The following is a 26,428-nucleotide window of genomic DNA, read 5'->3' as shown; positions in this document are numbered from 1 at the left end:
CTACTACTTCGGGAGTAGAATTCTATTACTTCGAGACTACAGTTCAAAGACTACTACATCGGGAGTAGAGTTCTGAGTTTACCTTCGGGAGTAAAGTATAAAATATTTAGAATATTTCTTCTCAATTATTGTATCTCTTCTGGAGATGAGTCGTGATAACTTTACATCCAAACGCACGTCCATATTTATAAGCTTAATTACTATATACTGTCACATTCACTTCAGGGAATGGACCTGTATTTGTAACATTCATCAAAAGTTCTTATTCTTCAGGAATGAAACATATTTGGACGTGCCTTAAGCATATCAAATCGTGTAAGCTTAGAACCTCTTTTAAGATATTGCTACTTCGGAAGCAAATCAAGACATACATACATAGAGGATATTTGTTTTTCTCTGACATATCTTCAGTTGTAATCACAACAAACCCGAAACTATTATCACTTCTGGTGATTATGGGCATAAATCAATTTAGCCCATAATAAGATTAAATACATGTGGAGTAATAATTTACTCACTGTCTTACCAAAGACTCATATATCCAATTGTAACAAACTCATTCTGACACACGGTAGGAAACCATGTTTTAGGGATCATCATGATGTCACCTGTAGATGATAGACTACTAGCACAATACACACACCTTACACATAAGGATTGCTATTAGATAAATAGGAAGAACAGTGATCGGCATAGATATGGAGATCACAAAACAGAGGGCATAATAAATAAGTTAAATCACGAGCAGGTCTATGGATTACGAAGTGTAAAACCCATAGCACTGTTATCTACAAATCTCTAGGATTATTAATATATAGAAAAGTAACGTAAATGATTATACTTTTCCCATTTCGGTATATGATAAATTTAGTTCAAATCCATTATGCAAAATTTTATTATAATTACTAATTACTTGGAATTGCTTTGAGAAATATAATCTCACCTTGCCTTGGCAGATATATTGAATATTCAAACCATTTCGCTACACATCTTTTCAAAGTAAAAACTCAAGATGACAAAGACTCGTGCTGATAACGTGTTATAAAATAAAGACTATAAAGTATATACACCATATAGTGAGAGATTGATATATTATTCAACCTTTGAATTAAGAGAGATTTCAATGTATATATCATATTCTACAAATGAAAAAAGAAGAAGCTTTGTGGTCGAGTAACAAAGATACGAGTTTGGGGGTCGAGTAGTCTTGGTGGCTATGTATACTTGATGTCCAAGTAAATTAATGGACAAACATATTTTACAACAAAAAGTTTATTTTGTTAGAATCTATTTCCTCCCCCCAACTCCCACAAAACTTCATCATTCCGCTTTGCGGCTCTACCCCACCTTACTCCGCCGACCCGATTCCATTTCACATTCAGTTCTTTTTTTCTTTTCTTTTCTAAATAAATAAATAATAAATAGTAGTAACTCAACAAGAAACTCCTCTCTCGCTTAAGTCTTAAAACCCTCCTTTTTTGAGTAATTCGGCATGGGAGATGGGAACGCGAGAGGGAATAGCAGCAATCGGCCAGAGTGGCTGCAACAGTACGACTTAATAGGGAAAATAGGGGAAGGAACTTATGGGTTGGTTTTCTTGGCTAAGATCAAAGCTAACCGCTCCAAATCTATTGCTATCAAAAAATTCAAACAATCCAAGGATGGTGACGGCGTTTCCCCCACCGCCATTCGCGAAATCATGGTCTCTGCCCCCTTCCCCCGCTCATTTCTTAATTCATTTCTAACTTGTTGGATTAATCTAAGGTCTAATTGCATATTTCTCCATTAAACACAATCTTCAACTTCGAAACTGAGAAATCTTCCTGAATTCTCCTGTGGAGCTAGCTATCGAATTTAAGCTTCTAATTACTTGATCCATTATGTTGTTTCTTTTGTACTTCTCTGTCTCACTTTTAGTAACATAGGCACCAAGTTTATGAGGAAGAATTAACTAGGATAGTACGCCACTTTCATGGAAATTAGGAGAGTGTATGATATACTATTATACATCTTTCAACCTAGCTTGTGGAGATTTAAATACTTGAAATGTTAATATCTAAAGGAACAAGTAGAACCATATCTATACCTTTTTGCTTTCTGCTGTATCTTACCTTTCAGTGTTACACCTTCCTTGTTGGATAAATACCAAATGCTTGTGGGATTTGCATGATAGCTAGAATAGTTTCACCTTCATGCGTGTGTGTTCACCGCAATTGATGAAAAGCAAAATCTTTTTATGTTTACTACCCTCTTACTCCCTCCATCCCAATTTAAGTGTCTGACTTTCGTTTTTGGTATGTCCCAGAAAGAGAGCCTCTTTTTTATATTTAGTAAGTTGACAGTTAAACATCCTACATGACAACTGTAAAATCACAAGATTCAAAGGACATTTTAGTTCAAGCATCTTTAACTTAGGATCACAAGATTCAAAAGTCTCTTTTTATTCCTTAAACTTTGTGCTCGGTCAAACTAAGACACTTAAATTGGGACAGAGGGTGTATTTACTATGCCTGTTTACTTTCTGTATTGTCTTTTTCAAACTGCCCTGTTATGTGTTGCTTGAGCCGAAGTAGGGGTAAGGTTTGCGTACACTCTACCTTCCCCCAACCCCATTCGTTGGAATACACTGGGTATGTTGTTGTTGTTTGTTCTTTTAATTGTTGGATTAGTTTGTAAACGGAGTTGTGTAAAAGTTCAAAGCTGTTTGATATGAAATACTTGCTATGCTTTTACCTTTCTCTTCTTTTCTTTGGGTAAACTCATTCGTGTTAGTGATACATACAAGTTTATTTGTTAACTTGAAATTACATTCTTAATAGTCTCTGTTAATGAGCTGGTAAATAAGTTGCATACCAGGTTGATTGGGCGACGGCTTGTCATGTTCCATTTCTCATTATATAACTGTTAGTGCTTAATTCATGCTATTTTCTAAGCTTTTCCTATTAGCAAGGCCAACATAGTTGCGGCAATTTAAGCTTTTCGTTCCTAGCATAGAAATGTACCTTGTTTTCCTTTGAGACTTTCGTATCCAGTCATTAACAACGACAATCTTGATGCAGTTGCTTCGGGAGATATCCCATGAGAATGTTGTAAAGCTTGTCAATGTGCATATCAACCAGGCAGATATGTCTCTCTATCTGGCTTTTGACTATGCGGAGCATGACCTCTATGTGAGTATATGTTCTTCACTTGAGTATACAAAGTACTCTTATACATTTTATTCCAATATGCAGAATATATCAAACTATGTTACTTCTGTAAACCGTAATCTACAGTATATCCCCATCCAAAAATGTTTACATTTCTACTTTATTTCTTTTCTTCAAATTTCTTCATTTTAAAGAAAATGCATGTCTACAAGTAGGGGTGGCAAACGGGGGGTCAAGTCGGATATGGGCGGGTTGAAAATGGGTTAAATAAAAATGAATCAATTACTCGACCCGCCCATATATGGATATTCTTTTTTTCCAGAATTACTTCAAAGAGGCTGGCTTCATGTAGCTGAAGCTGCTCAGATTTTTAGCGACCCAAATTGGGAGCATTGCTTACATGGAATAAAAATCCTCCCTCTTCAAAAAAAAAAAATCCCTAATTTTCTAATTCCAGGCTAATATTAGCGGATCTGTGCTTTTAGTACACGGGCAGCAAAAACAACAATCTCAAGCTTCTTCCTTGCGCTGATTGAGAGAATAAATTTGGATAATAAAAACTTTGTGGAGAATTCTGTCTTGTTTCCATAACTTCTCTTCTCTCCCTTTCTTTGATTTTTTCTTGGTCCAAGACCTTTTCATTATAGAATTTTTCTTGGTCTAAGACCTTTTTATTACAGAATCACAAAGCTACTACTTTAACTTTCCATATTGATGGGTGATAAAAGACGAGCCAAAATTGGGAATTTGGGTTCATATTAATTCTTGGGAAAGCGAGAGTGCAGCTTTTCCCCATTTCGTTTATCATTTATATCAGTTAAGGAACATTTCCTTAACACTGACTTTTGGAGTACTTGCAAATAAAGATTGTTGGAATTCCAATGCAGTACAAAAACTGGTGACGGTATTGATTGAGATTTAATAACAGCATGAAACAGTTCTTTTGGGTAATTTATAATGGAAGAAACTGTTGTTTATATAGAAAGTAGTAATAAATAGAATTAATAAGGCAACATATAAACGTGGCTTTAAATTTCTACATTTTCAGATGGAAAATAAGAATAAAAAGGCAAAAACTGAGAAAAGAGATATATAGGTTTCTTCACATATGAGAGGTGTCATATCACTTTTCTCATTCCTAGCTTTACTATGTATATAGTTTCTAGGAAATAGCGATAATTGTATATGCTTTACCCATATTTTAAGTGGATAATATGGGTTGACTCATATTGGACCCATTTTAAATGGGTTGGATCGGGCGGATAACCATAAATTTTATCCATTTTGCCACCCCTATCTACAAGCTAAAGGAAATTAAACTATAGAAGAGTCAATGTTGGGGAACTATATAACTCAACACCTTCATGACGTGTAACCCCATTTTGGGATTTTCGCATGACAATTAAGGCAATGCCACGAGTGCGAGATTCATGCCAAAAAATATTTGTACCATGTGAAAGAGTTTGAGCATCCAAATGAAAACCTTAAAGTGATGGGTTCAGTAATACTAGACTTGTTCATAACCCCTTGCAGAACCTAAGTGGGATGACTATATAACATGGTATAAACAATAGATAATGACAAGGTCTCGTCATCATTAGCAAAACATAAAGAAAAAATCTCTAGTCATCAAAGCTTTCCAATTCCTTTGCATAAAGTCGGAGACCAGTTTCAGACAAAAACAACTGACGACTGAACTAACGCACGAAATTAAAAAACTGAAGAAATGAGAAATTAGAGGTAGAATTTGGAAAGAAATGATAGATTCTGGAAGACGAAGCAATTAGTCAACCACAAGTTTAGACTTGTAACCTATTAATTAGCATTTAATCACAAGAATATAATCCAGGGGTGGAGAAATTGAACTCATACATCAATACTTACTACAAGAATTCAAAAGAGGCTCAATTGAAGAGGTTAAGGATATTCGCACAAAGCGAGGTTCCCTCAGGAGAGTTCATCAATACTCCATCAAATACCGGGCAAAACTTTACATTACTTCTATTTATACTATTAGCTAAATAATGGGCTTGGGCAAGTCCAAGTACTTTAAAATAAAACTAACTAAATGAATTGTGAGGCTAGTGGGACATGTGGGACCATGCTTAAGTCAACCCTAGAGTTGTAATGGTAGTTCAATCTTGGTCAACATTGGACAAACCTGTGGCTAACACCGATCAAACTTGGTCAACGCTCGATCAAACCTTCATTAAGTCTTGCAGTCTTCTTAATAAGGTAAGCTCACGGTTATGTTGTCGTAATTCTCCCCCTCTTAAAAAGATTTGGCCTCAAATCTTAGCCTACAATCAAAAGAGCCTTATAAGAATAATGCATTGGAATATCTCACAAGGGAGAGGATCACAAATTATTTTAGCCAACACAAATTCAAACAAACACTCTTCAACAATATTTATTTCTTCCCACATTTATATTGTCGCAACCCAATTTGTCTAACTCGCAATGGCACCTACCTACCCGTTAGGTGAGCCCAATTAGGATGAAAACCCTCAACTTAATACTTATAAGACATAAACGATTGTATTGGCAAAAAAAAACATGTCAAAACCATAAGAATGAATCTAGTATAGTGCGGAAAATAACCAAATACAAACCTCGAGATCTAGTAAGACCAATCATGAGCATCTAAAGGAATATAACTATTAAACAAATGGATTTGGGCCTAATTCACCCCAAAATGAGTTAGGCCTATACCCAATATCCATTTCTTTAACATGGTATCAGAGAAGGGTCCATCCCAATTCTTCTTTACTGATGTTGAGCCCCCATATTAAATAGCCCATCCTCCAGATGTCCAGTCCTGGGCTTGAGGTGGGATGTTAAAGAGTCCCACATCGGATGAAAAAAAACGATAGGTGGTCTTTTTGTATCCATTCTTCACATGATATTAGAGCATACTTTATTTACTTAATTATATTCTAAATACGCCCCCTCATGTGCAGGCCTGATTTTTTTTTCATGGGCCAAGCACGTGGATTTGTTTTTTATAATAGTTGGCAGTGAGATTTGATCCCAGAACCTCTGCCTGCTCTGATACCATGTTAAAGAAATGAATCTTAGGCCTAACTTAACCACAAAAGCTAGTTCAGGAGGGGAGGATTGCCCAAGACTATATAAAGAGACCACCCATCCCTTGTAACATCGATGTGGGGCGCTTCACATCCCCCTCTCGCCCAGGGATGGACATCTGGTGCGTGGGCTATTCTTAAAATGGGGCTCAACATCAGGAAATGAGAATTAGGACGGTTCTTGCTTTGATACCATGTTAATGAAATAGATCTTGGCCTAACTCAACTCCAAACGCTAGCTCATGAGGGGAGGATTGCACAAGATCATATAAGAAGATCAAAGACCTCATCCCCAACGAAGAGGCCTAACATTAGGTAAATAGTGAAAAGGATGAGTCTTGACTCTGATACCAAAATTCATTTCTTATCGTGGTATCAGAGTCAGACTCATCCTAATTCACTATTTACCTGATGTTAAGCCCCCCTTTTAAGCATAGGGGTGTTCATGGTACGGAACAATTTGGTATTGAAAACTCCGGTTTTTAAAAAACTATACCATTACCATACAAAAGCTCGGCATTTTAAGGTTGGTTTCGGTAAAGTGCGGTACGGTAAGTCAGTATTCATAGTTTGTTCGATGTCGACTTATATATAGCAGAGAATTATGACTTCGACTTTCAAGGAACGTCTCAATTATATCATATTAACACCTTCAACATACATACATATTCAAGGAAACAAAATATTTTCCTTTGTTGATTATCACAGAGGGGACACTTCAATCAAGACAAACAATCACTATAAAGTTTACGTAATCTAACAAGTAAGAATAAAAAATGTAGAAAACTCTACAGTTACCAATTTCAAAAAAAAAAAAAATGTAGAAAACTCTAACAAAAAAATAAATCATAAATACAAAGATAATAAAAAAGAAATACCCTTTATCAAAAAAAAAAAAAAAAAAAAAAAAAAAAAAGAAATACCCAAGATTAAGTTGAATATCTAAATAAAAATTGCAACAATTTCAAGATGGCATTTAATGAGATCTGATTTGTACTAGTGCTATTTTATATTTAATTTATAAACATTTTGTTAGTACTAATCAAATTTAATGTTATATTATAAGTTTGTAATAATCTCTGATCAATTAAATTTAGTCTTTTAGACCTTTTATTAGCTTATGTTTAGATTGAGAGAATATTTCTATTATTGATGTAATAGTATAATATATAATGATTGTATATGCAACTATATATTTCGGTATGGTATTCAGCTTCAATTTTTTTTTCTTTTTTGAAAATACTGAATCTCGTACCGAATACAAAGCTTTTTAAATATGCATACCAAATATCGTATTGCGGTGCTGAAAATTTTGGTATCAGTACGGTAAGTTAGTATATTCCAAAGTATGCACGCCGCTATCTAAGACCCCGGTATCTTCATATATGGTCGTCCCTCACATATATGGTACCCCCGTATACATAGTAGATTCCCAATAACCTTGGCTTGCATCTCCTTATCCCGGGACCTTGATGATGGTCTTCTTAGGGCTTCTATAGCTACATCCTTGCCCATTGAGCTATCCAGGAGCCATTGGAGGATATAGGCGGCTGGTTGGTAAGTTGAATTATCTCATAGTGACTAGAAGAAATTGAAGAGAGGTTCAATTGAAGAGGTTAAGGATATTTTCACAAAGGGAGTTTCTCTCAAGAGAGTTCTTCATCAACAATCCATAAAATCTAGGTAAAGCCCTACATTACTTATATACTATTAGCTAAACAATAGGCTTGGGCCCAATGGCAAGTACTTTAAAATAATAAAAGCCCTAATATAACTAAATGAATTGTAAGGCTAAAGGGGCATGTGGGTCATCCCAGGAACTCTAATGATGTTCAACTCTTTGTCAACTCGTGGTCAATGTTTGTCAAAACCGTGGTCAGAAACGGTCAAACTTTCATTAAGTCTTCTGGTCTTCTTAATTATGTAAATTTGTGGTTATGTTGTCATCAGCAACACTTTATCTTAAGTATCTAATATGATCCTCGAATTTCATTTTATTACATACGTCCAGAGAAGTTTGCCTTATCCGTTTTAAATGTCGAGACTCTCTAGATTCATTGTACATGAAAAGGATGTCTAGGTACGTTATCCAAACTTTGAAGATTGACGAAGTAAATGATCTCTTTATTTCGTCAGTCAATTTAACTAATCTCCGTTATTTAATTTTTTATGGTAAAACCAAAGAGGGATATTAGTCCAGCGTTAGACCAAAACAATATATTATCTTTAGTAAATAAAATGATCCTTGAATTTTATTTTGTTGCATATGCCCAGAGAAGTTTGTCTTATTCGTTCTAAATGTCTAGCGAGAATGTCTAGGTGTATTGTACACGCCACACATGTCTAGGTACTCCGTGCGAACATTTAAGATTAATGAAATGAATGACCTCTTAATTTCATCAGTAAATTTAACTAATTTAATCCGTGATGGTAAAAAAAAGAAGATTTCACTCTTCTATGCAAAGATAATGCTAGTTATGTGCTTTACCCTTATCTTTCCCTTCCTGAACAATATGGGTGTATCTTTTGGCCCTAATGTCTTGATTATCTATGTGTTGACAGAGGGGGGGGGGGGGGGGGGGCGCAATTTTCCTCTAACAACATTGTCCATTTGAAACCTTCATTTGACATCAGGAAATTATCAGACATCATAGAGACAAGGTCAATCAGGCAATCAATCAGTACACTGTCAAGTCTCTGTTATGGCAGCTGCTTAATGGTCTCAATTATCTTCACAGGCAAGACATGTTTATTAGATTTCCTTGTTACTTTTATAATTAGATTCTTATACCGCCTTCATTAGCGTTATCATTTGCATTTTGTTGTAGTAATTGGATTGTACACCGAGACCTAAAGCCATCAAATATCTTGGTATGGTTCTGGCTTGTCCATCCTAATTTCTCTTTTTTTACTTTTTTTTTTATAGTCGCGTTGGGTCGTACGACATTCTTGTAATGAAAGCATTCCTGATTTTGTATCCTCCACTTCCCTTTACAGGTCATGGGCGAGGGAGAGGAACATGGAGTTATTAAAATTGCTGATTTCGGCCTTGCAAGAATTTATCAAGCTCCATTGAAACCATTAGCTGAGAATGGGGTGAGATGCACCTGTTATTGCAACTATAGTTTCTCCAGCTCTTCTTTTTGGTTTAGCTTGTGATTACTGCTGTGGATGGTGCTTCTGCATCCCCTTGCCCAGTAGAGTAGTTACACCTTATATATAAAAGCGTAAGCTATTTTTTGTCAAGTGGCACCCAAAGGTGTAGTCTAGCGGTTAATAGAGCTGGATTGGACCGTGGAAGACTAGAGTTCAAATCTAAGCAGAAAAAAACACATTTTGTGGTACCCATTGTATAAGCCTTGATGGGAAGGATGTGCTGATGGGTCGTAACTAGTTATCCGGTACTTGTGCTGCTGGGAGGTAGCAGATACTTAGTGGGTCATTCAAGGTGTGCGTTTGGCCCAGATACCATAGTTATCCAGAAAAAGCTACTCCACATCAACTGCTGTTAAACTTCCATTGTTTCCTTGTCTCTTATCCTTCTCTCTTCAAAAGGTTTTGCAATTTATGGTTTCCAATCCATCAAAGAGCTTTACTGGTGCTGGTGCTGGTGCACCACTTCGCTCTGGGGCAGCTTGATATTGGAGCAAGAAGTCTCACTATTTTCAGTAGTGTTTATTCTGCTGTTCTTTTGGTGTTATTTGGATTTCTTCATTCTTTGTTTTGGTTTTAAATTAATCTTTTTTTTTTTGTTTTCAAAAAGTAATTGTGAATACTTTCTGAGAAGATAAGAAGAGAAAGAGAGAATTGAGCAACATGTAGCCTAAATATTCCCTCAAGCAATTGGGTTTAAATAGTGAATGTACAAGTGCTAAAAAAGGAAAGCAAATATTCTGACTACTTGATTACAAGAAAGAATCAATCTAATTAATTCCAACTAATCCTAATTGGTACACAATATGATCTGATATTCTTAACAATTTGGATTTAGTTGTGTTTGTGTTTTTGTGAAAAATATCACTAAATCCTTAATACATTAATGTTAGGAAGAGATTAAACCTAGCTAATCTCTGGATGGAATTTCATATCTCCCTTCTCTTCCCCCCTCTCCCCCAAACAAAGGGCCAAGGAGAAACTCAAGAAATTTGAGAAACAGCCCAACAGTTGGAGCCAAAAGAAATAACTTTGACTTGCTCTTTCGGTTCTTGGATATAGAAACCAATAGGCCAAGTTTTTTTTTTTTTTTTTGTAACATCCTGCTTTAGTTTTTGAAACCAAAACAAGTTGGTCCCAAAGTGTAACAGTAAATGCCAATCTGGAAAATGTTTAACCCCTTCAACATTGAGAGAACTAAGATTAAGACTATCAAAAGCATCCCTTGGTATATTAAAGTCTTATTAATAACCTATCTGATGCTCGATGTTTTTACTTTTGGTCCATGGATGGTGGAACCAAAAATGTGATTGTTGAAAATCCAGTCCTTTTTTTTTTTTTGATGTTGTGGGCAAACCCTGCTATACAAGTCTTATATGTAAGAGTAGAGGATTGATGTAGATTAAAATAGGAAAGACAAGAATTAAAGATAAGAAGGAACTTAGATAAGACCCAATTGGAAGCAAAAGGTAGATATTGAAGAATAAATGCCTTAATTAAGCTACATTAGAACCAAACCTTATTGGAAATCCTCTAGAGGACAGTAATCCCCTTGAAAACTCCCTTGATTTGTCTTGAAGCAACAATGAGAAATCTCAATTCTCACTGGTTCAATATTCATCAAGGAGGAAAGCTCTTTTCTACTCTTAGTTAAAAGTATCTAGACTAGGTAAGTCTTTAACTATGCCTAAAAAGGAAATATCCCAAAATTGTTAAGCTCTGACGAACCTTAAAGCGTACAGCCGGTTGCATTTTGTGGAGATGTTTGCTGGCCTCCAGCTTCAGAAACGTGGAGATCTTCGTGGAGACGATCCAAATAGTGTGTTCGGCTTTTCTTCCAATTTTTTTCTATATCAATTCACCAAATATAATGATGTTTTAATCACTGTATGACGAGCATTTGCAAGTCTCCAGAGCTTTGGCTTGGTCCCAATGTCATTGATGCTTGTATGCTACCTTGATCTACAGCAAGGACTGGCAAATATGTATGGCTCTTCAAATAACACCCATTTATTTGTAGTAATAGGGCTCTCTTTGGTACAATTCACAAAAAACGAAGACAGGCCCTCAATCCTCATTCCTCAGCTGACATCTATTCTTCTACACTGACTCACATGTTATATATATATATATATATATATATATATATATATATATATATAGTATGCATTTTATGCATATATTCCTAATGTAGTCGATATGACTGATCTGTTGAGCCCACTTTGTGTTAATGCTGAAGATGGGATGGATTACTAAAATAAAATGGGCAGTGTTAAAACTGAGAATAATTTGAAGAGTTTGAGAATGACCAAAATAGATCTGACCAGCATCGCATTTCTTCTGATTGTCACAGCATCTGCTGTGGTAATTCCTCTGTTACTTACAAACTCAACGGTCCTGGATTTTGATACAGATTGCTTTTTTGATTAAGCTGCAGGAGTGGAAGTTAAATACAAGAAAGATGATTCCTTATTCCTTTCTTTCTCTTTTCTTTGTTGGACATCACTGCTTTGTAGTAACTCTGAAAATTTGTACATTGGGTAATACAGGTTGTAGTCACTATCTGGTATCGTGCACCTGAGTTACTCCTTGGGGCAAAACACTACACAAGTGCAGTTGGTATGTCCCTTTGGCGCTTTTGAACTTCAATAATAGTTTTTCTAAATAAGTAAGCATTTTCTTTCTTCTTTTTCAATCAAGAAGAAAAAATGTGTCTTTGTAGATATGTGGGCTGTTGGCTGTATATTTGCTGAGCTTCTTACTCTAAAGCCACTATTTCAAGGGCAAGAAGTAAAAGGCACACCAAACCCATTCCAGGTTAATATTTTTATACTCTCCAATATCGTGTTTCATGCTTTTCCTTTTGGAGGTTCAATAGCGTACTTTTTGATCTCTTTTACCGTGTAACTTCCTTATTTTAATAATCTAATACACAATTCTCGTAATGTAGCTTGACCAACTGGACAAGATTTTTAAGGTTCTGGGTGAGAATAAATATTTGTATATTCTCTTTGTTCCTTTTACTTTGGTTTGAACACTGTGCTTAAGTTCATACTGTGTCAGGTCATCCCACACCAGAAAAGTGGCCAACACTGGCAAACCTTCCGCATTGGCAATCTGATGTGCAACGTATTCAAGGACATAAGTAGTAGGTTCATTCATGCTATTTTTAGCATTAACAATTTCTTTTTCTTGCTATCCTTGCCTTGCAGTTGGAGTTTTCTCTAAATTTTTATTGTTTCCTTTGCAGTGACAATCCTGCACTTTATAGTGTTTTGCACCTGTCTCCCAAAAGTCCTGCATACGACCTCCTTTCTAAGATGCTTGAGTATGTGCTCATTTCTTAGTTAATGCAACTTTGAATTCTTAATGCATTAGATATGATATGCCAATACGCCTGCTAGATGATGGTATGCACACTAAATTTCTAGAAGGTGCTAATCCTTGACATTACAGGTGGTATGCTTACACATAATGACACAATGTAATTACCTATATAATCATAAAGACAAGAATGGGAACAATATAAGTGAAAATGAGTCTAGCTGATTCAGTAATGTGACTTTTGTTTCTTAGAGAGAACTTCTCCCTATCTAGAAAAATACGCCAAGATGTCAATCAAGAAACATATGGAGACATTCAGCCTGGCCTACACTAAGTTTTGAGGTTGACTTTTGGCATAGACTTCCGGCATTGAATTTATGTTTTCAGTGGCAACAAGGGAATTAGAGAGGAAAAAAGATTGAATCAGCTGGATAGAAGGATTGGGGTTAGCAAAATCCATCACTGAGCAACCAGCGCATGGAAGGTTAGGGCTGGTATGGAAGTGACAACTCTAGGAGATGCCATAATTGTTATTTGTTTCCATTAAGACAGAAGCTGATAGAGTCGTCTTGGGTGGGCAAAGATGGAAGGGTGAGGCTTTTAAGTTACCATGTTGATGGTCTTTAGTTACTATCTTGATGATCTTTCAAAAAGGATTCGTGGAATTGGGTCATAAGATGACAACATAGCGGTAAGCTTGTTGGCCCCCTATCCACCTGTGATGGTGGAGCTTATTTAGACAATTAGGGGATATTTGTCGAATGTATTTGGACAAGGAACAACATGGGGTGATCAGTGAACATTTCAAGGGCTGATTATTCATTCAATTAGAAAACTGATTAAATAGTGTTTACAAGTATTCCAGAAAAGAACAAAAAGTAATTCCGATTCCTAATTACATAATCACATGGAGTCTAAGCCTTTTACGTATTTACAAGAAATAAACTCTTGTTATATTTGTGAAGAAGTCCCACATTGGTGGTTAATGGCATGGGTGGTCTCCTTGTATGGTCTTGGACAACCTCCCCTCGTGAGCTAGCTTTGGGGTTGAATTAGGCCCAAGATCCATGTCCAGCCCTGGGCGTGAGGGAGGGTGTGAAGAATTTCCACATTGGTGGTTAATGGGATTGGTGGTCTCCTTATATGATCTTGGACAATCCTCCCCTCATGAGCTAGCTTTTGGGATTGAGTTAGGTCCACGACCCATTCTTTACAATATTAACAATAATTATTAACACTGTCCCTCAAGTTAGAATGTACATAATGTATGCTCCTAACTTGCTTAAAGTATACTCTTTTTTTTTTTTAACAAAAGTAGCCACTTAGCACCAGGCTAAATGACCGTATATAAATAAAATCAGCCTAAAGTATACTCATTTTGAAGCCTAGAAGTCATCTTGTAAGAGTATATGCTAACTAGCCCCTTGATTCAATATTATTTGGAAAAAAATGACAATATACTTTTATATGCTTCATTTGTTCATAAAACATCAGATTCGAAGTAATGTGTATTGCCGCTTGGTTGTTACAGTATCAATTTCATTGTGCATCACCTGCACACCTCAACTCGTGGAGAGGTTGCTTTAGCCATATAAGTTCACATGTTGCCCAAGACATTGCTCAGTATTCTGCCTCTGCGCTTGATTTAGTACTACATCTTGCTTTTTTATTTTTTCCAAAATACTAGATTTCCTCCCATTAAAACATAGTGCATGGAGTGAACTGTTTGTCTAAAGGAAATCTGACCTAGTCTGCATTGGAATTCCCAATAATACTTGCAAGTCCTATATCCTCATAAGACGGATCTTGTTCGCGAACCTTTGATGTACCTTAGAATGCTGATTGTTACATTCCAATGATTTTCAGTTGTCATACGAAGCTTGCATAAATTGGCACCCCAGGGTGTGGCTTAGTGGTCAAATGAAGTGCGTTGAGAATCATGAGGTCTCAGATTCATAAACAGCAGTGACAAAAGTACTAGGTGATTTCTTCCCATCTGTCCTTGCCTTGGTGGATAGAGTCATCTGGTACCTGTTGCTGGTGGGAGGTGGCATGTATTCCGAGGAATTAGCCGACGTGCGCGCAAGCTGGCCTGAACACCACGGTTTAGAAAAAATATTGGCTAACCACACCGACAACAAATAACATATCCGGTCATGTTATGATCATTACTTGTTATAAAAATATTTATAGAACATAGAGTGAGCAATTTCACTTTATAGAAATGTACATGCTCATTGCTTATATCTTTTTGTATTAAAATCCAATTGTAAGTGACATAGGCCATATGATTGAGTTTGTCAATACCCTACATAGAGATAAGGAAGCTTTCGTAGTTGTAGATACTTATCTTGGAGAACCTTTTTGATGCTATACACAATACACTTCTATTAAAAAGAATTCCTTACTGAATTATAATACAAGCATTTAGTTTTATACCCTAATGTTAGTTTCCCAATTGTTATTATGTTACTTATATTCCACAAGCTTCTATTTAATTGAGATCAATATAATATTTTTGTGTCATCTATGCAGATATGATCCTCGTAAAAGAATAACAGCAACTCAAGCTCTCGAGCATGAGTATGAACTCTCTATCTCTCTCTCTCTCTCACACACACACTTTGAACTACTGTGTGATTCACTTACAAATGGTTTTGAATATGACTGACATATTTCTTCACAAAATAAATTTGTAAAATGGTTTCACTACATGATTATCTTATACGTCTCTAATTATAAGAATAGACAAAGTTAACTACTTTTCTATACTTTTCTATTATTTTGTTGTCAGTTGTCACCTGCCCAAATAACAAAGTTTACCATTTCGATGTCCTCCTATTTGTCACGACCCAAATCACTAGTCATGTGGGCACTTACCCTTTTCCACCTGGTAGGCGAACCCGTCCCTTAATCAGTAATCCAAATAACAATAAAATAAATGGAAGCAGTAGCAGTCTAAATCATAAATAAACATAAGTGCGGAATCTAAATACAACCCCCAGATCTGGCCTGAATCATACAAGAGCATCTAAGTAAATGTCTAATAATACAAGTCCAAAATGATAAAATATCTGTTTGAATGGAAGAAAGTAAAGACAGAGATAGATGAGTCTCCGGGCAGCGGCTCGTCAGATGCTCACCTAGACACTCGAAAACAGGGCCTCAGAATCACTCGCGAGAGGTAGAAGTAGAGCCTGTCACGAACTCTGCACTCAGAAAAGAATGCAGCAAGGTAGTATCAGTACAAACACTATGTACTGGTAGGTATCATAGGCCGACAATAGTTAGATAACATATATAAAGAAAGGAACTGAAGAATAGACATGCTCACAATCAAGTACAACCACAACACAGTCCAAGAACAAATATCACAAGTGATAGGAATATCAAGAAAGAATCCATGAAATATGTGAATGAAGTAATGAATGCATGTGCAATGCAATGACATGCACTGGCCAAATGTAAGTCTTCGTAGACACATGCTACGGACAGAATACCTCCATGTCTCGATAGTCATGACCCATGGGGGACCCGCGAAGTCCATGCACCGGTCACTTCGCACACAACCCAGAGGTGGTTCCATATCACTAGCCATTCCGCATAGAGCCCAGAGATGGCTACTATATCAAGTATGTCCAAAGAATCTCGGATGTTCCCTTCTCACTTATCATCATCAACACCAATCACCGGTAATATCAATGTATCATGAAAATGATGAAAATGAGGATGAATGCAATGCATAATAACAATATCAAGTGTATCATATCAATCCCAATCGTGCCACACATATCACAATATCATTATCAAGTCAAATTTCTCCCTCTATCCATGATAATGTCAAGATAAGTGAGAGACAACCGTAAAACAATCATACTATGGCAACTAAGTGTCAAGTCCAATATCACACACATGGCAACAAGTCAATACACAACAAAGAGGCATCAAGCCCACAAATCAGTCAACAGTACCAATCCTAAGTAATCCATCCCAACTTCATACCCGAAGGCGTAACATGCTTTCTTCAATAATAACTAACTCCACATATGCTTCGCTAACTGGAGTCTAACCAAAAGGTAAGCTGTAACCTACCTCGCTGTCGAGCTAGAGCCACGAACAATCAAATATGAGCCTTGCCCTTCCGAAGAGCCTCCAGATACTCAAAGTCTAGCCATTATCGAATTCTAAGTTAGAAATGAGGCACAACGGTATCCATATTGATATACATTTGTTTGAATCTAAATCAACTAAGTAAAAGAGCGAACACGGGCCCAAAAGGGTAAAACGAGTATTTCAAAGGTGGAATAAGTAACCCAAACGTTCTAGAAGTTCAATTCTACTCCCCAATTGCTAAATTAGCTCAAGTATTGGTCAATTTCATCGTTCAAGGCAAAACCCCCAATTTGGATATAAACTATTAAACCCTAACTTTCAACATTTCAATTTCTCAACTAGAATGGAAGATTCAAGCCTATTGGTTACTAATTCATGAAATTCCATGCCTAGATTAGCCAAATCCATCCATTAATCTCATATTGGAAGACTAAAATTCAAATAACAAGATATAGGTCTAAAATCATCTTCTTCCTTTAGTTCTATAGATTTCCACCATAGATTCAAGCTTACGAATGGTAAATAAAGGAAAGCAAGGTTAGAGAGACTTACCAAGAAGAATCCACCCAGAACCTCTTCAAATCGCCTTAAAGACACTTAGGAGAAATAATTTTGGGAATGGGAAATGAAGGGTTTAACTTAGCATTAAATACATTCTGTTTCTGCGTTTTCCGCCGCAGCGGAAATGGTCCGCTATAGCAGAACCGCTCCTGCGACACTCACACCGCTACAGCGCGTCCGCTAGAGCGGATTCCCACGAATCCCTCTATCATGCACCAGCGGACCAGGCCTCGCCGAGGCCGGTCCGCTGTAGAGCGCACAGTCTCGCCCCTGCGGGACATCAGACACCAGCAATTTGCTGGTTTTTTACCAACTTCTTCCCAAAAGCCGACAATCACTCGAGACCTTCCAGATGCAAACCAGGCATGCAAACATACATAAAAACACGCTACGGACTCACTCGTGGTCTCACTCCCAACGGAGGTCTATTTGACCGGGTCAACACCTAATGGTCAAAGACCAACTTACCAAACAATATCTCAAAACTCTTGCGAATGCCTCAGGAACCGAACTGAACATCCCATCAAGTCGTAATCAACCATCCGGACCTCTCGGAGTCGACGAATTTTCGAAAAAGGTCCGTTTACCCAAAAGTCAACTATCGGTCAACTATTTTTCACTTTAAGGCTCTATTTTTCACAAGGCATCATAAAACTCGCCCGATTACCTCGGGAATCGTGCCACCTATCCCCGTGGGTCAAAATTGTAATAACAGGGCTCAGGGAAGGGTCAACGGGGGTAAATGGGTCAAAAGCACTATAACGACCAAACGGGTCGTTACACTATTCCATCAATTGTTGAGTGTATTTGGTCCACATATTTTCACTATTTAGTTGCATTTCCATGGCAAAAACATTTTTTAGCTAATCTTCAGGAGCAAGGCCTCTTGCCAATAGATTTTTTCCTTGAATTATGCGGGGTTATTCTTTTTTATACCGAACACTTGTCATGATCTTTTGAAATGAAGTCGAGGAATCTTATTATTTTGCCTTGGTTAACAATTTCCTATATGGTAACTATACTAGGAAAGTGAAGGCCTCGAGTTTCTTTTGATATCTTGTGATAATGGGTGGAGGCTTGCCATGTATTATTGTTAAAGCTTTCTACTTTTTCTGGTTTATAGGTACTTTCGGATGGAACCTCTACCTGGCCGCAAGTAAGTACACGCTTTCCACAGTCTCTTGGTCAAACAATTGACTTATAGGAGTTTCATTAAGCTAGTTTGATAATATCATGCTAGAACACTAAAGTATTATAAAACTTGTGACTTACCTTTTAATATCCATTTACACATACTACAAATTTAAGACATATATAACCTTTTTGATCATTAGTTTAAACAAAGAGAATATTCTATCCACTCTTGATGTTGGTGTTTTCTACGCTTTATGCTTAAAATTGTCAGTTTCACTGATATAGCCATTTGTCTTTGATTTTCTACTTAACAGGTACATGTAAGTACCCACTTGCTATTACTATTACCTGTTACTTCTCTCCCCTCCTTTTTTTTTTCAATTCTTTTTTATTTTTCTGTATCTTTTGTTTGATATAGATACTCGAAGTTTTAGTTCTTACAACCATGAATTTACGGACGAAGCTTCTCTAATGGTGGTTGAACCTGAATCTCAAGGCAGTAGTGGTGTGAATTTTGATTTCTGACTTGCTTGCTCGCTTGATCACTGGAACCGAAGCCAACACAAGAATGGGCGCAACTCAATGATAGATTTGGATTTTGGTATGGAAGTTAATACAAAATCATGTACATTGAAAGAAGGTAAGACCTCAGAGATATCAGGATGATCAGAAGGAGACCTAAAGTAAGGTTGAGACTAAAAAAATGTGACATCAGCAGACATAAGATATCGACGGAGATCAGGTAAGAAGAAACGATACCCCTTTTGAACCTGAGAATAACCAAGAAAGACACATTTAAGAGAGCTTGGAGCTAATTTATCTATCCTCGGAGCTAGGTTATGCACAAACATGTGCTCCCAAAAACACGAGAAGGAAGAGAATATAGAGATGACTGAGGATATGCTATGGAATATGGAATCTGATTTTGAATAGAAGATGAGGGCATTCGATTAATTAAATGGAAAGACGTGAGGATTGCATCGCCCTAAAAACGCAGCGGAACATGGAATTCAATGAGAAGAGTGCGAGCAGTCTCAATGAGGTGTCTATTCTTCCTTTCTGCTACCCCATTCTGCTGAGGGGTGTAGGGACAAGATGTTTGATGAATAATTCCTTGGTGAGTCGTAAACTGCTGAAACTGGGAGGATTTGTATTCTAAGGCATTATCACTACGAAAAGTACGAATAGAAACACCAAATTGATTTTGTATTTTAGCACAAAAACTCTTGAATATAGAGAATAACTCAGAACGATCTTTTATTAAGAATAACCACGTACATCTAGAAAAATCGTCAATGAAACTAACAAAATAATGAAATCCTAAAGGTGAACCGACTCTACTAGGACCCCAAATATCAGAATGAACTATTGAAAAAATAGATTCTGCACGACTCTCAGGACTACGTGGAAAGGTAGTGCAAGTGTGTTTCCCAAGTTGACACGACTCACAATCTAATTTGGACAGACTAGACAAACTAGGCACCATCTTTTGTAGCTTAAACGGACTCGGATGTCCTAATCGTTTATGGATCAAGTCTAGAGGATTTGTAACGGAGCATGCTGTGGAGGAATTAGGAGAGGTAAGTGTTAGATAGTAGAGGCCCTCTGATTCATATCATGCACTAATCACCTATCCCGTATTGTGGGTCTGTATAACAAAAGAATCATCAAGAAATGTTATGGCACAGTTTAGGGTACGTGTCAAACGACTGACAGATGTAAGATTAAAAGGACAAGTAGGGACATAAAGAACCGAGTTTAGAGTGACAGAAGATAGGGGATTATCTTGTCCAACCCCTTTTGGTTTTGTTTGGATCCCATTGGCTAAAGTAATAGCGGGAAGAGACGGTGAAGAATTAATATTCGACAAAAGCGATTTATCACCAGAAATATGATCAGAAGCGCCGGAGTCTACAACCCATGATCCAACGGTATTAGAATGTTCGAACTGAGGCTACTTGTGGAGATGTCTGCTTACTTGCTCGATATTGAAGGTACTCATTATATTCTTCGTCGGATAAATAAACTCGTTGATTACCTGTGGTGGCAGTCTGAGCAACATGAGCATTCTTGGGTGGTTGACCATGCAGAGAATAGCATACTTCACGAGTGTCCAAACCTATTACAGTAACTACACTTGGGTCGAAATCTTCCAAGACGACCTCTTCTTCGTCGATTCTTCATGGACTGTGATGTTCGGTTTTCTGATCTCCTTATTAAGGGTTCTGAAGCAATCATAGGACTTGAATTTCCAGTTCTCATATGTTTGGAATTAGAAATATTAAACCCGAAAGACATATTGAATTGAAGAGAGATCACTGACTGAAATCAGTGATAAAAGCTGCAGAAACAATACTGAACCGCCAGAAAATACTGTTCCGGTGACTATTTTCTGGCCAAATCCCTATGGGTGGGGTCGGACTAGGCAGGCGACCACTGTAGAATAAGGATCTGTCTCTAAACACGTCAGAAACTTCAGATTTCGCTGGAAAAAAAAGACGATCTGACACGCCGGAAAACTGACAGAGGTCTTCGGATTAGGGTTCCAACGATCGGAATCTGGTAAAAAATCAAAGCTGCAGCTGGAATTACTGTTTATGCCGGAAAGTACTGTTCACTTTTTTTTAAAAAAATAAAAATAAAAATTGTTATTCTTGTTCCCGGAGTCGCTGGTATTTTGCACAGCGATAGATCTCTCACGAAAGCTCTGGTACCATGTGAGAAAATATTATTATTGAATTGTATATCTACATTATTACATTGAGCCCTATTTATAGACACTACATCCTAATCCTTTTCCATGTAGGATACTATATACAAATTCTATTCATATTCCTATTCTAACGGGAGTAAATCAAGCTACCTATTGTATTTACATTTATTCTTGAATTTTCACGGGATTCTAATAGATAGCAAGCTAAAAAGAAAGCTCTGTAAGCTAGATCAGAAGAAGGTTTATGACCATTTCAATTGGCCTTTCTATTTAATATTCGTTGCTTAACATGGAGTTTGGTGATAAGTGGATTGACGGAATGAGGTTTTGCATTATGACTGTCAAATTTTCAATTGTTTTCAATGGCCTTCATATTGGATTTTTTTATCCCAAAGAGGATTGAGACAGGGAAACTCTTTGTCGTTTTACCTTCTCATTATGGTTATGGAGACCCTCCGTAGGATGATTGCTAAAGTGGTGGAGTTAAATTGGACGAATGGATTTATTGTTTTGGATAATGTTGAGGTAGTGTGAATCTCTTATTTTGTACATTGATGACACGTTGATCTTTTTGACGTAGATAAGGAGCAGATCCTTTGATTGCAAAGGCTTTCAATTGTGTTTGAGGTTGTGTCTGACTTAGATAAACTTGAAGAAAAATAGTTTATTTTCGATTGTGAAGAAGTGGACTATGGCCAAACTCAACCCTGAAAGCTAGCTCAGGACTGGAGGATTGCGCAAGACCGTATGAGGAGTCCATGTACCCATTCCACCAACGAAGTGGGATTCGACACCCCACGCAACCCAGGATTGGACATCTGGAGTGTGAACAATCTAATATTGGGGCCTAACATCAGATTAAACAAGAATTGGGATGGCGCTTGGTTCTAATACCATGTAAAGAAATAAACTTTGGGCCTAGCTCTACTCCAAAAGCTAGCTCTTAACGGGTGGATTGCCCAAGACCATATAAGGAGTTCATGTACCCATCCCACAAATGATGTGGACTCAACATCAGTAACTGCGGACTAGTTAGCGACTTGGTTCAAGATTTTGCCTAGGCGATGGGATGCAAAGTTGAAAAATTCTCCACTATGTATCTTGGTTTACCTCTCGAGGCAAGGTACAAAGATCATAGCATATGGAAGGTATTGACAAGTGCGAGAAAAAGGTTTGTACATGGAAAAACAGTATCTTTCACTCCGTGGTAGAATGACATCGTTGAATAATGTTCTTGATGCCATAACGACCTATTTAATGTCAGTGATCCTGTTCCGGGTAGAGTGGAAGCTCTGCTGGACAAATTAAGAAGTTTTTAATGGGAATCAGATGTCAAAGAAAATACATTTGATCTGCTGGGAGAAAGTAGAAAACAGAGGAATGGGTATTAGAGGTTTAGGGCTACAAAATTAAGATCCTTTTGTTCAACTTGGTGGATAGAGTTACATGGTACCTGTTGCTGGTGGGAGGTGGCAGGTATCTCGTGGAATTGGTCGAGGTGCGTGGAAGCTGGGCCGGACACCACGGTCATAAAAAAAAAAGATCCTTTTGTTCAAATGGCTGTAGAGGTGGAGTGATAACAACAAGGGGCATTAGAAAGATGTATCAAGCTAAACTACGTGTGTCTGGATCGTGGGGATTATGTTGTTATTAGTACGCCCCTTGGGTTAGCCTTCTGGAAGCATATAAATAACCAGTGAGATGAATTCAAGAACATACTAAGCTGGTAATTGGGAATGGAAGGAGAATTAAGATTCTGGAATGATAAGTGGTTCCGTACAGCATAGCGCTGATTAGAGATTGCGTTATTGCTGATTGTTGGTATGGCAACGCTTGGACATTTCTGTTTAGAAGAAACTTTAATGGCGGGGAGGTCGAGAGGATCAGAAATTTACTAGAAATTGTTGGAAACATCTCCCTGGTATGCTCACCGAGTGATCCCTTTCTGTGGAAGGGAAGCAGGAACTTTAACTTCTTTGTTAAATCAAGCTATCAGACACTGATCAGGATAAAAACTGAATCCTCTAGAGTTGGGGATAGTTACCTGTATAAAATGCTTTGGAAATCGGCGGCTCCGACTAAAGTTGCTTGCTTCGGATGGGAGGCACTGCATGTGGCTTGTTTGATGCAAGACAAGCTTCAAAAGGAGGTTACGATCTATGTGGCATATGCTACTTATGCAAAGAGGATGGTGAATCGGTGTACCACTTGTTACATTGTAGATTTGTGTAGAAGATCTTGTTTATGTTTCTCAATATATTTGTGTTCAGTGGGTTATGCCCGCAACTGTCAAACAAGTTCTTTGAACCTGGAAAAGTTAGAAGATAAGGAACAAGCATAGGAAGTTTTGGAAGACTATTCCTTTTCCTTGATTTGGAGTACTTGGCTAGAGAGAAACCGAAGATGCTTTGATGGGAAAGAGGAAAATGTTTACTTAGTGAAAAACAGATGTATCAAAAATCTTTAAGTTTGGTGTAGTGCTGATTTCGGCTGTGATACTGATGTAGTGTTAGAGTTTTTGGAATCCGTTGCGTCCTAAAGGATTCCAATCTTTTCATAGCTTGTAGTTGCTTCAGTACTGTATTGGTTCTGAATCTATTAATAAAATTTCCTTTTACTCGTCACAAAAAAATTAAAAATAATAATAAATTGCGGAGCTCATTCAGGTATTACAACTTTGAGAAACATTGAGCATCGAACTCAAAATCTTTAAAGGCCCGATGCCCTTATATGCCCAATTTGAGACTTTATTTGACCTAACAGAAGAATGTGAGCATCCTGTCCAAATCCTTAAGACAATGGATAATTGCGCAAAACCTTTATATACCCCATTGGATACTCTTTCAAAACCTATGTGGGAATTTTGTAATTTATCCTTTCGTATGTATAACCCGAACACACATGGATTTGAATACCGATTTGAGTGTGAGAACGGCTTCCGAACTGAGGTTCTGATACTGAATCTAAGCAGCTAACCCAGAACTATAACTGTAGGATGATGAGTGGGATCGCTTTTCTTTTTAAACCCATTTGACCCTATGTGGAAGATGTTTGGCTTTATGTAACTCAACAACAAACATTTCATCCCTTGCATTCTTGTCGACCATCATTATGAGAAAACACTTTCGGATGGTAACTTGTTGGTATTTCTATAGTTATTGAAATGTGGAGCTGTAGCACTTATGGATGCTTTACTTTCCTTCATTCCTGGGAGACTACTATGCCTTTATTAAGCTAGTTATTTCTGTTAATCCTTAAAACTGCTTAATTTGTGACAGTGCACTTGTACCACCACAACCTGGAGAAAAAGTTGTGAATTATCCAACTCGACCAGTGGACACAACTACAGACTTTGAAGGAACCATTAGTCTTCAACCTTCTCAGCCAGTAAGCATAAAATTCTGTACATCGACTAGGTTCATATCCCCATGCTTGCTTGTTTACGATTTGGTGTTTATTTACTACTGATATATTTCTAATTTCCTATATATTAAATTTCAGTAAAAAGACTGCTAGTATAGGAGTCAACTCGAGAAAGCTAGTCAATTAAAACTATTATCTAAGTAAAATTGAAATGGTTCCTCTGCAGTTCAGCTAGAATGGTTATTGTGCATTTCTGCTAGAATGGGAGTCTCTAAATAAATTTGAAACAGTTGCTCTGCCTTTCAGCCAACATAGGTGCTCGGTGCAGTTGCTTAATCTGGATTTACTAAGATTCTGTCTTATCTAATGTGTTATCCAAGTTGGAAAATAGAAAGTATGCATATATCTGGATCCTGCTCGGTACAAATTTCAGATTTATGTATACCAAGGAGGATTTCCTGAACTGTAAAATTATGTTGATCCCAAAGTATAAGAAAGAGCTTAATAAGAAGGTTAACTAATTGTTTTATGGAGGAGTAATCTTGGAAAGCACTTCCGGAAGATGCCATGATTATGTTGGACGTTTAAGCACCATGTTAAAACTTGTGTTTTCCTTCAAATGGGAGACGTGTTCTTGGTGACAAGTTTTCTCAAGCGTACTGAGATACTGAACTTGTTATATGAAGGATTAGTATGACCCCATATTGGTCAGTTGCATCTTGCTCATATTACTATTTGTTGGAGCAGGTATCATCTGGAAATACAGCATCTGGTGGCATGCAAGGTCCCCATGTTATGCCGAATAGATCTGTTCCCCGACCGATGCAAATGGTCAACATGCAAAGGATGCAAGCTCAGGGCATGTCTGCTTATAATCTTGCTTCTCAAGCTGGTATGGGTGCTGGAATGAACCCAGGAAACATGCCCATGCAGCGTGGTGTTGCTGCTCAGCAGCAGGTTGTTCTTGTCAGCCTGGTACTATTATACTTTTGGTAGTTCTCATCCCTAAATTGATTGATGCTTTTGGATGTCAAGCAGATGAGAAGGAAAGATCCAGGGATGGGAATGCCTGGATACCCTCCACAACAGAAATCTAGACGGTTCTGAAAGTCTTTTTCAGTGACAATCATGCACATGCAACTCTGGTAAATTATGTATTAGCTCGTCTGTTTTTTTCCCTTCCCCGAAGAAAGTAGAAAGTTCCTATCTTTTATTGCCTGTTTTGGTGATTTTCTCTTCTTTCCTTCTCTTATTGTCTCTAGCGGCGAAACTAGCAGGCAAGTGACAATAGCCTCCTTAAGGTTTTCAAATTCATATTTTTCTCCTTTTAATTTTGGGATAACTTGAATACATATGGGACGCTGACTATTTGTTCTTTTGAATTTCATGTCATGTTTAGTTCACGAGAAAAGAAGTAAAGATGCCCTTGTATTTTTATTCTGTGATGTGGTGGATAACAGTAATTTTTCTCTTATTAGTTTAGCAGGTTGGGTTCTGGAATATCATGTTTCTGAAGTTAATTCTGAATGTTAGGGACAAGTTTTCTCGCTATTTATGAAGCTGAAGAGGGTTGACTAGCACGGCACTATTATGTCCGATTGCGGATGGGACTCTTTATCTTATTGACATTGTGGATCAGATATTGCTTCATACCAGCAGTCACTAACGGATCATTGATGGTCAGCTCTGCCATGAGCCACCTATCTCTATATGGACTGGATACTCTATGTATAAAGTTTGTATACATATAATATGTACACCAACCAATTATCAATGTATCAGACATGCCAACCAATTATCAATGTATCAGCATGCCATCTTATTTGTCTTTA

General features: G+C 37.3%; 1 protein-coding gene across 8 annotated transcripts; it reads left to right on the top strand.

Annotated features, from left to right (window-relative positions):
• The first annotated feature begins 1,287 nt into the window (after positions 1-1,287).
• On the top strand, positions 1,288-26,428 carry LOC132618278 (cyclin-dependent kinase E-1). 8 transcript variants are annotated; one of them, XR_009574041.1, is made up of 17 exons: positions 1,288-1,702; positions 3,060-3,170; positions 8,870-8,973; positions 9,064-9,106; positions 9,233-9,331; positions 11,938-12,007; positions 12,111-12,205; positions 12,339-12,372; positions 12,452-12,536; positions 12,639-12,716; positions 15,248-15,295; positions 18,510-18,542; positions 24,512-24,620; positions 25,344-25,553; positions 25,635-25,741; positions 25,859-25,873; positions 26,083-26,428. XR_009574041.1 is itself a non-coding variant. In XM_060333349.1 (16 exons), exons 1-15 carry the CDS (start codon positions 1,493-1,495, stop codon positions 25,701-25,703), a joined length of 1,398 nt encoding a protein of 465 aa, XP_060189332.1. In that variant the 5' UTR covers positions 1,288-1,492; the 3' UTR covers positions 25,704-25,741; positions 26,083-26,428. The 8 variants fall into 8 exon arrangements, 4 of the variants coding, with proteins under 4 accessions (XP_060189332.1, XP_060189331.1, XP_060189330.1 ...); XR_009574044.1 differs by having other exon boundaries at positions 26,080-26,428; XR_009574042.1 differs by having other exon boundaries at positions 26,075-26,428.

Source organism: Lycium barbarum, chromosome 11, assembly GCF_019175385.1.
Source record: "Lycium barbarum isolate Lr01 chromosome 11, ASM1917538v2, whole genome shotgun sequence".
Taxonomy (NCBI): Eukaryota; Viridiplantae; Streptophyta; class Magnoliopsida; order Solanales; family Solanaceae; genus Lycium; species Lycium barbarum.
Note: the sequence above shows the minus strand (reverse complement) of the source record. Positions and strands in the feature narration are given on the sequence as shown.